A 13,174-nucleotide genomic window follows, 5' to 3' on the forward strand; every position below is an offset into this window, starting at 1 on the left:
TAGAATACATGTCGTCCTTCTAGAACATCTAAACAACAAATCAGTTTTGCATTTTGTTAACTCTAATTATAAATTAATTTTCGGAATACATGTCGTCCTTCTAGAACATCTAAACAACAAATCCGTTTTGCATTTTGTTAACTCTAATTATAAATTAATTTTCAGAATACATGTCGTCATTTTAGAACTTCTTGACAGCAAATCAGTTTCGCATTTTGTTAACTCTAATTATAAATTAATTTTCAGAATACATGTCGTCCTTCTAGAACTTCTAGGCAGCAAATCAGTTTCGCATTTTGTTAACTCTATTTATAAATTAATTTTCATAATACATGTCGTCCTTCTAGAATTTCTAGACAGCAAATCAATTTTGTATTTTGTTAACTCTAATTATAAATTATTTTTCAGAATATATGTCGTCCTTCTAGAATTTCTAGACAGCAAATCAGTTTTGCATCTTGTTAACACTAATTATAAATTAATTTTCAGAATACATGTCGTCCTTCTAGAACTTCTAGACAGCAAATCAGTTTTGCATTTTGTTAACTCTAATTATAAATTAATTTTCGGAATACATGTCGTCCTTCTAGAACATCTAAACAGCAAATCAGTTTTGCATTTTATTAACTCTAATTACAAATTAATTTTCAGAATACATGTCGTCCTTCTAGAACTTCTAGACAGCAAATCAGTTTTGCATTTTGTTAACTCTAATTATAAATTAATTTTTAGAATACATGTTGTCATTCTAGAACTTCTAGACAGCAAATCAGTTTCGCATTTTGTTAACTCTAATTATAAATTAATTTTTAGAATACATGTTGTCCTTCTAGAACTTCTAGACAGCAAATCAGTTTTGACTCTAATTATAAATTAATTTTCAGAATACATGTTGTCCTTCTAGAACATCTAAACAGCAAATCCATTTTGCATTTTGTTAACTCTAATTATAAATTAATTTTCAGAATACATGTCGTCCTTCTAGAACATCTAAACAACAAATCCGTTTTGCATTTTGTTAACTCTAATTATAAATTAATTTTCAGAATACATGTCGTCATTTTAGAACTTCTTGACAGCAAATCAGTTTCGCATTTTGTTAACTCTAATTATAAATTAATTTTCAGAATACATGTCGTCCTTCTAGAACTTCTAGGCAGCAAATCAGTTTCGCATTTTGTTAACTCTATTTATAAATTAATTTTCATAATACATGTCGTCCTTCTAGAATTTCTAGACAGCAAATCAATTTTGTATTTTGTTAACTCTAATTATAAATTATTTTTCAGAATATATGTCGTCCTTCTAGAATTTCTAGACAGCAAATCAGTTTTGCATCTTGTTAACACTAATTATAAATTAATTTTCAGAATACATGTCGTCCTTCTAGAACTTCTAGACAGCAAATCAGTTTTGCATTTTGTTAACTCTAATTATAAATTAATTTTCGGAATACATGTCGTCCTTCTAGAACATCTAAACAGCAAATCAGTTTTGCATTTTATTAACTCTAATTACAAATTAATTTTCAGAATACATGTCGTCCTTCTAGAACTTCTAGACAGCAAATCAGTTTTGCATTTTGTTAACTCTAATTATAAATTAATTTTTAGAATACATGTTGTCATTCTAGAACTTCTAGACAGCAAATCAGTTTCGCATTTTGTTAACTCTAATTATAAATTAATTTTTAGAATACATGTTGTCCTTCTAGAACTTCTAGACAGCAAATCAGTTTTGACTCTAATTATAAATTAATTTTCAGAATACATGTTGTCCTTCTAGAACATCTAAACAGCAAATCCATTTTGCATTTTGTTAACTCTAATTATAAATTAATTTTCAGAATACATGTCGTCCTTCTAGAACATCTAAACAACAAATCCGTTTTGCATTTTGTTAACTCTAATTATAAATTAATTTTCAGAATACATGTCGTCATTTTAGAACTTCTTGACAGCAAATCAGTTTCGCATTTTGTTAACTCTAATTATAAATTAATTTTCAGAATACATGTCGTCCTTCTAGAACTTCTAGGCAGCAAATCAGTTTCGCATTTTGTTAACTCTATTTATAAATTAATTTTCATAATACATGTCGTCCTTCTAGAATTTCTAGACAGCAAATCAATTTTGTATTTTGTTAACTCTAATTATAAATTATTTTTCAGAATATATGTCGTCCTTCTAGAATTTCTAGACAGCAAATCAGTTTTGCATCTTGTTAACACTAATTATAAATTAATTTTCAGAATACATGTCGTCCTTCTAGAACTTCTAGACAGCAAATCAGTTTTGCATTTTGTTAACTCTAATTATAAATTAATTTTCGGAATACATGTCGTCCTTCTAGAACATCTAAACAGCAAATCAGTTTTGCATTTTATTAACTCTAATTACAAATTAATTTTCAGAATACATGTCGTCCTTCTAGAACTTCTAGACAGCAAATCAGTTTTGCATTTTGTTAACTCTAATTATAAATTAATTTTTAGAATACATGTTGTCATTCTAGAACTTCTAGACAGCAAATCAGTTTCGCATTTTGTTAACTCTAATTATAAATTAATTTTTAGAATACATGTTGTCCTTCTAGAACTTCTAGACAGCAAATCAGTTTTGCATTTTGTTAACTCTAATTATAAATTAATTTTTAGAATACATGTTGTCCTTCTAGAACTTCTAGACAGCAAATCAGTTTTGACTCTAATTATAAATTAATTTTCAGAATACATGTTGTCCTTGTAGAACATCTAAACAGCAAATCCATTTTGCATTTTGTTAACTCTAATTATAAATTAATTTTCAGAATACATGTCGTCCTTCTAGAACATCTAAACAACAAATCCGTTTTGCATTTTGTTAACTCTAATTATAAATTAATTTTCAGAATACATGTCGTCATTTTAGAACTTCTTGACAGCAAATCAGTTTCGCATTTTGTTAACTCTAATTATAAATTAATTTTCAGAATACATGTCGTCCTTCTAGAACTTCTAGGCAGCAAATCAGTTTCGCATTTTGTTAACTCTATTTATAAATTAATTTTCATAATACATGTCGTCCTTCTAGAATTTTTAGACAGCAAATCAATTTTGTATTTTGTTAACTCTAATTATAAATTATTTTTCAGAATATATGTCGTCCTTCTAGAATTTCTAGACAGCAAATCAGTTTTGCATCTTGTTAACACTAATTATAAATTAATTTTCAGAATACACGTCGTCCTTCTAGAACTTCTAGACAGCAAATCAGTTTCGCTTTTAGTTAACTCTAATGGCCATCTAACAAGCAAGTATAGATCAGGACTACAAATTCTAATTCTAGTTGTAAATAATATAGCATAGTGTAAATCGTCATTGCTCATTTCAATTTTGCGGTTATCAAATCGCCATAACCGAAACTGCAACGGAAAATCATGGCGGCAGCCGGAGAAGGAGACCGTCTGAGTGATCTGTCGGAGCCGATTCAACTTCACATCCTTTCTATGCTACCAAACTGTAAACAAGTTGTTCAAACCAGCGTATTATCATCGCAATGGCGATCTCACTGGAAATCCGTTCCAGCATCACTCAATTTCGACTCAACAGATGATGAAGATCTTCCTGGTTTCGCATGTACTGTTAACAGAGAGATTCATTATTGGAGGTCTTGCTACAAAATTAAATCATTTAGTGTTTGTCCTCCTACATACGATGGGTCGATTTTGGATTCTGATCTTTATTTCTGGTTGTACTTTGCTACTTATATTGCTAAGGTTGAAGATTTCACGTTGAGATTTTGTGACACGGGCTTTCCAGAGGCTGTGTATGATTTTCCTGAATTCGCGTATACGAATACGGTTTTGAGGAATTTGGTGTTACAGAATTGCGAGTTGAAACCTTTTGGTAATGTGAAGTGGAGTAATTTGGTTTCTCTTTCAATTGGGGATGCTGAAATTAAAGAGGATGTAATGGAGAAAATATTATCAGGTTCCCCTAATTTGGAGTGCTTGGAATTAGATAAAGTTCTTGGTATTCGTCATCTGAAAATCAGCTCTGTGAAGCTGAGGAAATTGATTGTAACGATATACGAAAGACTTAAATATGATAACGAACATTATGATGAATTCTATTCCATCGAAATTGATGCCCCATATATTCGACATTTGGAACTTTGGGGATCATGTTGCAATGAGATGCACTTTCAGCTGAGAAATGTGACTTCACTTGTCACTGCAGTCCTTTCTTTAACTGTTGATTTTTCTGGCGTTGAAGATAGCTCAGAGAAGGAGTGTAGATATTTGCAGGAACTTCTTCGCCACGTTGCCCATGTCAAGGATCTTGAACTCGGTCCCTGGTGCATCAAGGTTTATTCTTACTCTTGGCTATTCAATTCAGATTGCGTTTTTTCATTTTGCGACTTATTATTTGTTATTGAATTCGCCAGTTTAGTAACATTAACAATATCACTAATTAGAATAATATTATAACTATGTTTGTAAGTACTGAATAATAACATTCTCATGGCCAATTTTGTTGGACAGTAGCCTGTGATTGAAAATAAAGAGTTTATTATTACGATGGATAACATTTAAAATTTGGATTGGTTAACTATGATTAAGTCATGAGAGTGGGTGCGGACTAGAGGTCAATGAAATAGATTGAGCAGCGTGAAGTTCAATTCCCAACAGGGAAAAAAATTTAAGTGATTTTCCCCCTCTGTTGTAGCCTTGGTTGACAAAGTTACCAAGTATTCGTTGTGGCTAGGAAGGGGCGAGTATCCCGAGGAATTAATTTGGGGGGGTGCCCGCAAGCTGGCCCCAACACCTCTTTTATCAAACAAAGTCATGCGAATGTGTTTCTCCAAGCATTAACATACTTAGTGTAATCCCATTACTTGTGGTTTACGGAGGGGGTGTGTCATACACAAACCTTACCCCTACCTTTGCGCTTCAAGTGTATAAAAATTAATCCGTAGGTTTCCAAGCCAACTTTGAGCACATCGATGTGGCTTGTGGCAAAACACAGTCCTATAGTTGAAGCTGTTTTTACGAATTATTCAGTAATTTTCAATGTTACTAACTAAGTATGTCGCATTTTCTTGTTTTTGACGTATTCTGGTTTATCTATTTGGTTGGTAAGTGCCTGTCCATACTGGAGTTGAAAGGTTGGCCTGTTCCACCATCAAGCTGGAAATACTTAAAACTTAACGCGGCCTTAGAACAGTTGGACTCTCTTGGAATTAGCAGCTTTCTATTGAGTTCATCAGGTCTTGAGACATGGGTCATTGACTGTTGCGATGGCAAATCAAGAGTAAGTTTCTTTTAGACCTTTATATTTGTAACTTAATGTAATTAATATAAAGTAACTATTAGTGAAAGATGATATATCTCAATATATTTCTGATCTTTAGGTATGTTTCATAGACAATGATAAATTCCTTTGCTTTCTACTTAAAGGAGAATAACTGGTTAATATATCGAATTTTTCCTGCAGAAATTGCTGTCGAAGTACACAAATCAGGATGAACGACAGAGGAGATTTGAAATATATAGTTGTAAATGTTCATTGCCACACCTAAAGACCATCAAGTTCATCAACTTTTATGGAGAACAAAGTAAATATATGTTTGTAATACCATTGCTCAAATGTTTGCGGAAGAATGCTACAGCAATAAAGAAATTTGACATTGCTTGCAAATTCAGAGGGAACTGATGTGTCTCAAGTTTTCCAAGATCCTCTCTGCATGCTTCAGTTGTCTTTCCTTGTTTGATAAGATTTACAGCACTCTCTTAATGTAGTGATCATGACATACATACATTCTCATACTTTCGGTTTGAAACTGATTTGTAGTTGATAGATGAGGTTTGGATTCTACTCATCAATATCCAAGTAGTCTTTTGTAGCTGTTCATGTCTAAAGCACAATGTATTTTTTCTCTGATATGTATATGTTACATTCATCTAAAAGGAGTTGATTTAGGCTGCACTTTGTCTCTGTTATTCAGATCGTTTGTGTATCATTCACTAGCAAAACCAAGCATATTAGAGTGAAGATCTCTATGCTTCTTTCACCAGTAGAAAACTATAGTCGTCTCGTTGTAATCTTCTCGTGAATTCCCAAAAAACTTTTGTTGCTCCATTCTCGCAGGAGCAGAGAACCCGTCGTTGTCTTGGTTATGCTACCAGAAGCTCTGGGAAAGTTGGAATGGGAAAACACTCATCTTAGAGGGGGCAAACTACTTAGATGCTTTAGGTAGCTATTTGCTCCGCACTTGGATACCCAGCTTTTACCGTGGGCACGATAGCTGGTAAACTAGAGGTGGGACCTTCCCGATCCTCTTGTACTAGGGAAAGATCATCTCATGTTCTATCGCCCGCGCTAGATATGGACTGAACTATCAACGCTTAGCTTACTTGGATCAAGGTGGCCGAAATAACCAAACTATTAACGAAATCGACACTTTTGGAGTAAAGTATTAACTATATGAATAATTTAAGCACATTTCTTACCTAAATTATTTTCTGTAGTTTCCCCTTTGGCGCCAACTTTACCAAAACTGCACACTCCATGGAAACCGCGAAGAAAATCATGGTGGCGGCCGGAGGAGGAGGCTGGTTGAGTGATCTGCCGGAGCCGATTCTTCTCCACATCCTCTCTAAGTTATGGGACGAAAAACAAGTTGTGCGAACCAGTGTACTCTCTACATGATGGCGATTTCTTTGGATGTCTGTTCCACTATCACTCGGTTTCACTTTCCCCTATAGTGAAAATCAAATTGACATTCTTGCTTACCTGGCTTTTATCAACGGAGAAGTTTATTATTGGAAATCTTGCGAGAAAATCAAGAGATTCCGTGTGATCACACACCTTAGGTACGATGAGATTTATACTAAAGATGTTTATTTATGGGTACATTTTGCTACTAAAGTTGCTAATGTTGAAGTATTTACAAGTTACTGTCAATTGAATCCTTGTGGTAGTGTTTATTGGAGTAATTTAGTTTCTCTTTCGATTGGGAATGCTCAACCGACTGATGGTGTTACGGAAAAGATATTATCTAGTTGCCCCAACTTGGAGTGTTTGGAACTAAGAAAAGTTTCAGGCATACAGCGTCTGGAAATTAGATCTGTGAAGCTGAGAATATTGATTATAGAAGAGTACTACGAGAAGAATCATGATATTTGGCTCGAAATAATAGCCCCACATCTTAAGCATTTGGAAATTATAGGAATGTGCAGTGAGATACGCATTAAGCAGAGAAATGTAGCTTCACTTGTTTATGCAGTCCTTCGTTTAAATTTTGATTTTGAGGACAAGGAAAGCAACTTGTAGAAGGAGTTTATCTGTTTAAAGGAACTTCTTCATGGCGTTGCCCATCTCGAGAATCTTGAACTGAGTAGCTGGTACATCGAGGTTTATTCATACTCTTCACAATCCGAAATTCAGAATCTATTTTTTATTTGCTATTGAATGTTATCTTAGTAACATTAATAGTGCCACTACTTGGGATAATTTGCTAACTAAGTTGCTAAATACTAAAGAAAAGGAGTTTGCAATTGATAGAACAATGTTTTAAATTTGATGGGGTTTTCCATGTGTTTAAAGGTTCATCTTCGGATTTTCAATACAACAACAAATACTTTGATGTGGAAAATCACAGTGTTATAGTCCAAGCTACTTTTTTAAAGAATTATTCAACAATTTGCATCTCATTTATCAAGTATGTCATGTTTCCTTGTTTTGACATATTCTGGTTTATCTCTTTGATTTATACGTGCCTGTCCATTCTGGAGTTAAAAGGGTGGCGGTCTCCACCCTCAAAACGGAAATTTTTACAACTTAATGTAGCTGAAGATCAGTTGGACTTCCCTGGCATTTGCAGCTTTCTACGGAGCTCATTGGGTCTTGAGACATTGGTCATTGACTGGTTTGGGGATTCACCAAGACTAAGCTTTGGGCTTTTTCTTGAATTCTGAAACAAGGGAGGTTCCACTTGTCAATTATTAAGTTCCCTCTAGCTTCTCTCGGTACTGAGTTAAAGCCTAAACATTTTCCGTCCAATAAGTGTTTGTATCCCAGCTAAAGAATCAGCCGCACAGACTTCTCTGTAAAATTATTATCACTTAAAAATCAATTTCTTTGTATCTTCAATAATAGGTAAATAGTGCCAAAAAGTTTTTGTAACTCCCGTGACAGCATTCACAATGTGTTTACAGATATTGCTGCAGGGAATGTGTTGTTCAACTTTTGCAAATTTCATTTCAGTGTTGTTTTGTTTGGTTATCAGAATCTGCTTTTTAGTCTGGAAAGTTGATGGTTTCTCGTTGTTAAATCTGCTGCTGCAACGTGCTACTTATTATTCTGTTTTTGTGTAAGATGTTTAAAGGAACTCTCTTGTTCTCTCAATTTAATTTTGTCACGAAAATGTTTCAACTTGAGTTACCTTGACTGAAACTTCCTGTTGTCGCTATCAAAATTGATTTATGACTGAACTTTTTGTAGCAGTTGGAAAAAAATGCTTAACAAGGGATTGTTCTCACTTCATTCGAGGGTGTAAGTGATCAGATTTGAAACATTTTTGTTGTTATTAGCATGTACTACATTGTATGTAACATTTGCTTAAGAACTTGAGATGTTCGTTGAACATGAAAATTCATCACCTTCTTATTTTATTCGCGGTCAACTCTTTGTTTTCTTACTGGTTAACATAGCAAATTCTTTTCTACAGGACCTGCAGTCAAGGTACACAAATAAGGATAAACAAACCATGAGGTTTGAGACACATAATTTTAACGGCTCATTTCCACATCTGAAGAATATCAAGATCGATGACCTTTGGGGACTACTAAGTGAAAATAAGTTTGTGTTCTCTTATTGATAACATTTGGCTCAAGGCCACAAGCATATACACAAGGCTACTAAACCCAACTTGTTCATGTAACTTGTTTGGCCATATGTGCATTGAGAAGCAACTTCAGACCTATGATGCATTAGTTGAGTTGAGTTAAGATTCATTGAGCCTTGTTTCCATTCAGATGTAACAGATAACTTCTTAGTAGCTTGACCAACATTTTGATCTTTAATTAACTAAACATCGATGTGGCAAATGGGATATAATACTCCATCCGTTTCATTTTATATGTCATTCCTTGATTTCCAATTCCCCCGTGATTGCTATGTTAGCACACGCAGTAAGTGGGAAAGCGTTGTTGCTGATTACTTCAATGGTTTGGTGTAGCATCATTTCTTATGGACATGAAGAGTGTGTTGATGGTGTACACATTAGCTCTTAGATTGTAATGTGAAACTAGAGTATATTATAATAGAAAACTTTCACATATAGCCGATTAAAAATAGCCTAATTACTCTTCATAGCTATAGTTTAATAATTACAATTCGTAGCTACACGTTATATGGAGGAGAGAGTCAAGCGAGACTGGGAAGGGGAGGAGAGAAGCGAGAGAGGGGGAAAAAGAGTGGGAGAAAAGTGAATTATATATGTATATCGATTAGATAATCGTATATTATACATATGTATTTGTATATATAACAAGCGAGAGTGAGAGACGCGAGCAAGACTGGGAGATGGAGGAGAGAGGCGAGCGAGAGTGAGAGAGGCGAGCAAGACTGGGAGATGGAGGAGAGAGGCGAGCGAGATTGAGAGAGGTAGGAGAGAGGCGAGCAAGAGAGGTAGGAGAGAGATGAATTTTATATGTATATAATTGTATATTATACATATACATTTATATACAAGGAAAGCGAGATTGGGAGAGGGAGGAGAGAGACGAGCGAGATTGGAGAGGAAGAGATAGGTGAATTATATATATATATATTTAAATAATTGTATATTATACATATGTATTTGTAGATTCTAGTGAATTATACATATACAAACATGATTAATTATAAAAATTCAAAGTAAGTCCGCGTAATTAATGTATAATGTTAGTTGCGAGTAGTAATTATAGCAAAGTACAACTATAATGTATAATTAAATAATATAAATTTGCTTTGTTGCGTAATTTTCTCTATTAGGATCTCTAAATTGATATTACTAGGTTTTATTATTTTTGCGAACTTATATGCTTTGCATATTGTACAGAAGATAAGGTTGATTTATATTAATAAAAAAAATGTAACGATCGACGCTCTTGTCCAGTAGGGGTATAAAATCTTTTAAGCACGCGAAAGCATATTTTTCCCCTCTATTTCAGTATGTTTATTGTATTCTTGTATATCGTATCTCTTTATAACAACGTAATTTTATTATAACGATAAGAAAAAATTGAATATCAATTTTTCATAGTTTGTTATTGTGCTTTTGGTAATCACTTTTTTATTTGTAACCTCCTTTACTTGTCCTAATTCTAATTGTGCAACATCTAAGTTTTATTCTAGTAAATTAAAAAATAATAAGGTTACAGATTTACGAGGGAAAATTATGATTTTTAGCCAAACTAACAAAATCAACTTCTTTAGGAAAATCTACCATTTTTATCTCTTAAAAGTGTTTTGTTATTATGCACAATACTTTTGTTTTTCTTACAAGTTTGATTTAAACACCTCAATTTTAAAATAAATATTTTTAGTTTATTACTTTTTCCGTCCACAGTTGTTTATTAAAAATAGATGTCCAAGATTAATTGTCGATTTAAACAATTAAGAAATAATTAGTCACTTTTTTCCAATTCTGCCCTAATGATGGTGCAGTTCAATTGAAAAGTTATGTAGACTTTTGATATTCTTGATATAGTAAGGTTACATAGTCAAATTACATATTATATTAAATTTTTCTTGATGAGTGTGCATGACATTACCTTGAGAAACAATTATGGACGGAAGGAGTAGTAGTTTGACCACATTTTAATCTTTAATTAACTAAAATTGTTGTTTTGATTCATGTGGTAAATGGGAGTTAATAAAATTTACTTAATAATATTTATTGAATTTTTTTTAGTGTGAACGTAAAATGAGAGCACATATCCATCCTCCACAGTTAATAGTTAGTGAGATTGATGTTGCTTCGTTCTATCTTGTGTGCACCATTTTCAAAATAAAACAGTTAAAAGTTAATGACAATGTAATTTGATATCATTTATTGAGTTCGTTGAAATACTGTCCGTTCAATTATCAGTATTGAAAATATTTATTGATATTAATGTTTCTTCTTTTTTTCTTGTGAGCATTGTTTTTAAAGCAAAACGAAGTAAATGATATTATAGTTATTATTTATTGAGGTCGTTGAAATTCCGTCCATTTAGTTATCAATATTGAAAATATTTGTTAAATTAATATATTTCTTTCGTTTTCTCTTTGTGTGCATTGTTTTTAAAACAAAATAAAGTAAATGACATGTGGTCTACTATTATTTATTAAATTTGTTGAGATTTTGTGAGTCTAATTATCAATATCGAAGAATAATGTTTTTTAATACTTGACCAACATTTTGACCTTGAACTAAGTAGAAGTGTTGTTTTGATCCATGTGGTAAATGAGAGTTAATAAAATTAACGTAATAACATTTATTGAGAATTTTCAAGTGTGAACGCAAAATGAGAACATTCTGTCTCCGTCTTCCCATAATTAATAGTTATTGGGAGTGATGTTGCTTCATTCTCTCTTATGTACATTATTTTCAAAATAAAATCGAAAAAAAGTTAATGACAGCGTAATTTGATATCATTTATTGAGTTCGTTGAAATTTTGTCACTTCATTATTTAGTATTGAAAATATTTGTTGAGATTAATATTCTGCTTTCTCTCTTGTGTGCATTGTTTTAAAAACAAATGAAGTAAATGATAGTGTGGTCTACTATTATTTATTGAATTCGTTGAAATTCTGTGAGTTTAATTATTAGTATTGGAGAATAATATTTCATAATATTATGTAAAAAATTAATTCAAATCCAAACAATTACAAGAAAATCAAATTCTTTTAAAAAAGATAATTCTTTATTATTAGACTCAAAACTTATTTATCCCACATTTTTAATCATGCACGCCAGTTTCTTCGTGCATGTGTCGTGATACAATGTAAAAAATCGTGTAACTTTTCATCAACAATTCAAATAATAATAATTAGATATATGTGTTATTAATCTTTTCACTAACAACTCAAATAATCAAAGAATGTATGTATTGTCAAACTCTTCACTAATACATCAAGTAATAAAAACACACACATGTTTTTAATCTCTTTAATTACTAACAAGTCAAATAATCAGAAAAATACACATGTTATCAATCTCTTCACTAACAACTTAAATATTTAAAATATACACGTATTATCAATCTCTTCACTAACAACTTAAATATTTAAAATATACACGTATTATCAATCTTTTCCCCAACAATTCAAATAATTAATTTTTTAAATATATGTGTTGTCAATCTCTTCACTAACAACTCAAATAATCAAAATGTATGTGTCTTATCATTCTCTTCACTAGTAACTCAAACAATAATATTACACATGTTATCGATCTTTTTTCACAAATCAAATAATTAGAAAATAAACATGTTATCAATCTTTTGGCTAGCAACTCAAATAATCAGCAAATAAACATGTTATCGATTTCTTCACTAATAACTCAACTAATCATAAAATACACATGTTGTTAATATCTTTACTAACAACCTATTAGATTTCTTCACTAACAACTCAACTAATAAGAAAAATACAATTGCTACCAAGCTCTTCACTAACAAGTCAAATAATAACAAAATACATATGTACTAACAAATTAAATGATCAAAAAGTAGACGTGTTATAAATTTACTAACAAGTCAAATAATAAGAAAATATAGATGTTATCAATCTCTTCACTAACAACTTAAATAATCAAAAAATACACGGGGTTATAAACTCAATAATTAAACAATATATGCATTATCAATCTCTTCACTACAAATTAAACACATATATCATCAATCTCTTCACCAACAATTCAAATACACATATTATCAATCTCTTCCCTAACAGATTATATAAATAAATTTTTTTTATGTTATATAGATCTCTTTGCAAACGACTCAAAGAGATTAATCTCTTTACTAACAATTCAAAGCGATTAATCTCTTTGCTAACGACTCAAAGAGATTAATCTTCTTTTTGCTAGCGACTAAAAGAGATTAATTTCTTTGCTAACGAATCAATGAGATTTAACAAAAGGATAAATCTCTTTACTAACA

The 13,174-nt window shown here is 31.8% G+C and overlaps 2 protein-coding genes across 2 annotated transcripts; both read left to right on the plus strand.

Annotated features, from left to right (window-relative positions):
- The first annotated feature begins 3,229 nt into the window (after window positions 1–3,229).
- On the plus strand, window positions 3,230–5,968 carry LOC101244508 (F-box protein At5g03100-like). Its single transcript, XM_010326171.4, has 3 exons — window positions 3,230–4,347; window positions 5,123–5,293; window positions 5,477–5,968. Exons 1-3 carry the CDS (start codon window positions 3,418–3,420, stop codon window positions 5,693–5,695), a joined length of 1,320 nt encoding a protein of 439 aa, XP_010324473.1. The 5' UTR covers window positions 3,230–3,417; the 3' UTR covers window positions 5,696–5,968.
- A 738-nt stretch (window positions 5,969–6,706) lies between these two features.
- Window positions 6,707–7,315, plus strand: LOC138337695 (uncharacterized). The gene has a single exon (XM_069287948.1). It carries the CDS (start codon window positions 6,707–6,709, stop codon window positions 7,313–7,315), a length of 609 nt encoding a protein of 202 aa, XP_069144049.1.
- The last annotated feature ends 5,859 nt before the right edge of the window (window positions 7,316–13,174 follow it).

This window comes from Solanum lycopersicum, chromosome 8 (assembly GCF_036512215.1).
Source record: "Solanum lycopersicum chromosome 8, SLM_r2.1".
NCBI lineage: Eukaryota > Viridiplantae > Streptophyta > Magnoliopsida > Solanales > Solanaceae > Solanum > Solanum lycopersicum.

Excerpts from the sequence above, each read along its gene's own strand:
- LOC138337695 (XM_069287948.1), top strand. The coding sequence starts at position 6,707 with ATGTCTGTTCCACTATCACTCGGTTTCACTTTCCCCTATAGTGAAAAT.
- LOC101244508 (XM_010326171.4), top strand. The coding sequence starts at position 3,418 with ATGGCGGCAGCCGGAGAAGGAGACCGTCTGAGTGATCTGTCGGAGCCG. Across the intron at positions 4,348-5,122 it reads TCGGTCCCTGGTGCATCAAG|TGCCTGTCCATACTGGAGTT; the intron begins GTTTATTCTTAC and ends TTGGTTGGTAAG. Across the intron at positions 5,294-5,476 it reads GTTGCGATGGCAAATCAAGA|AAATTGCTGTCGAAGTACAC; the intron begins GTAAGTTTCTTT and ends TTTTTCCTGCAG.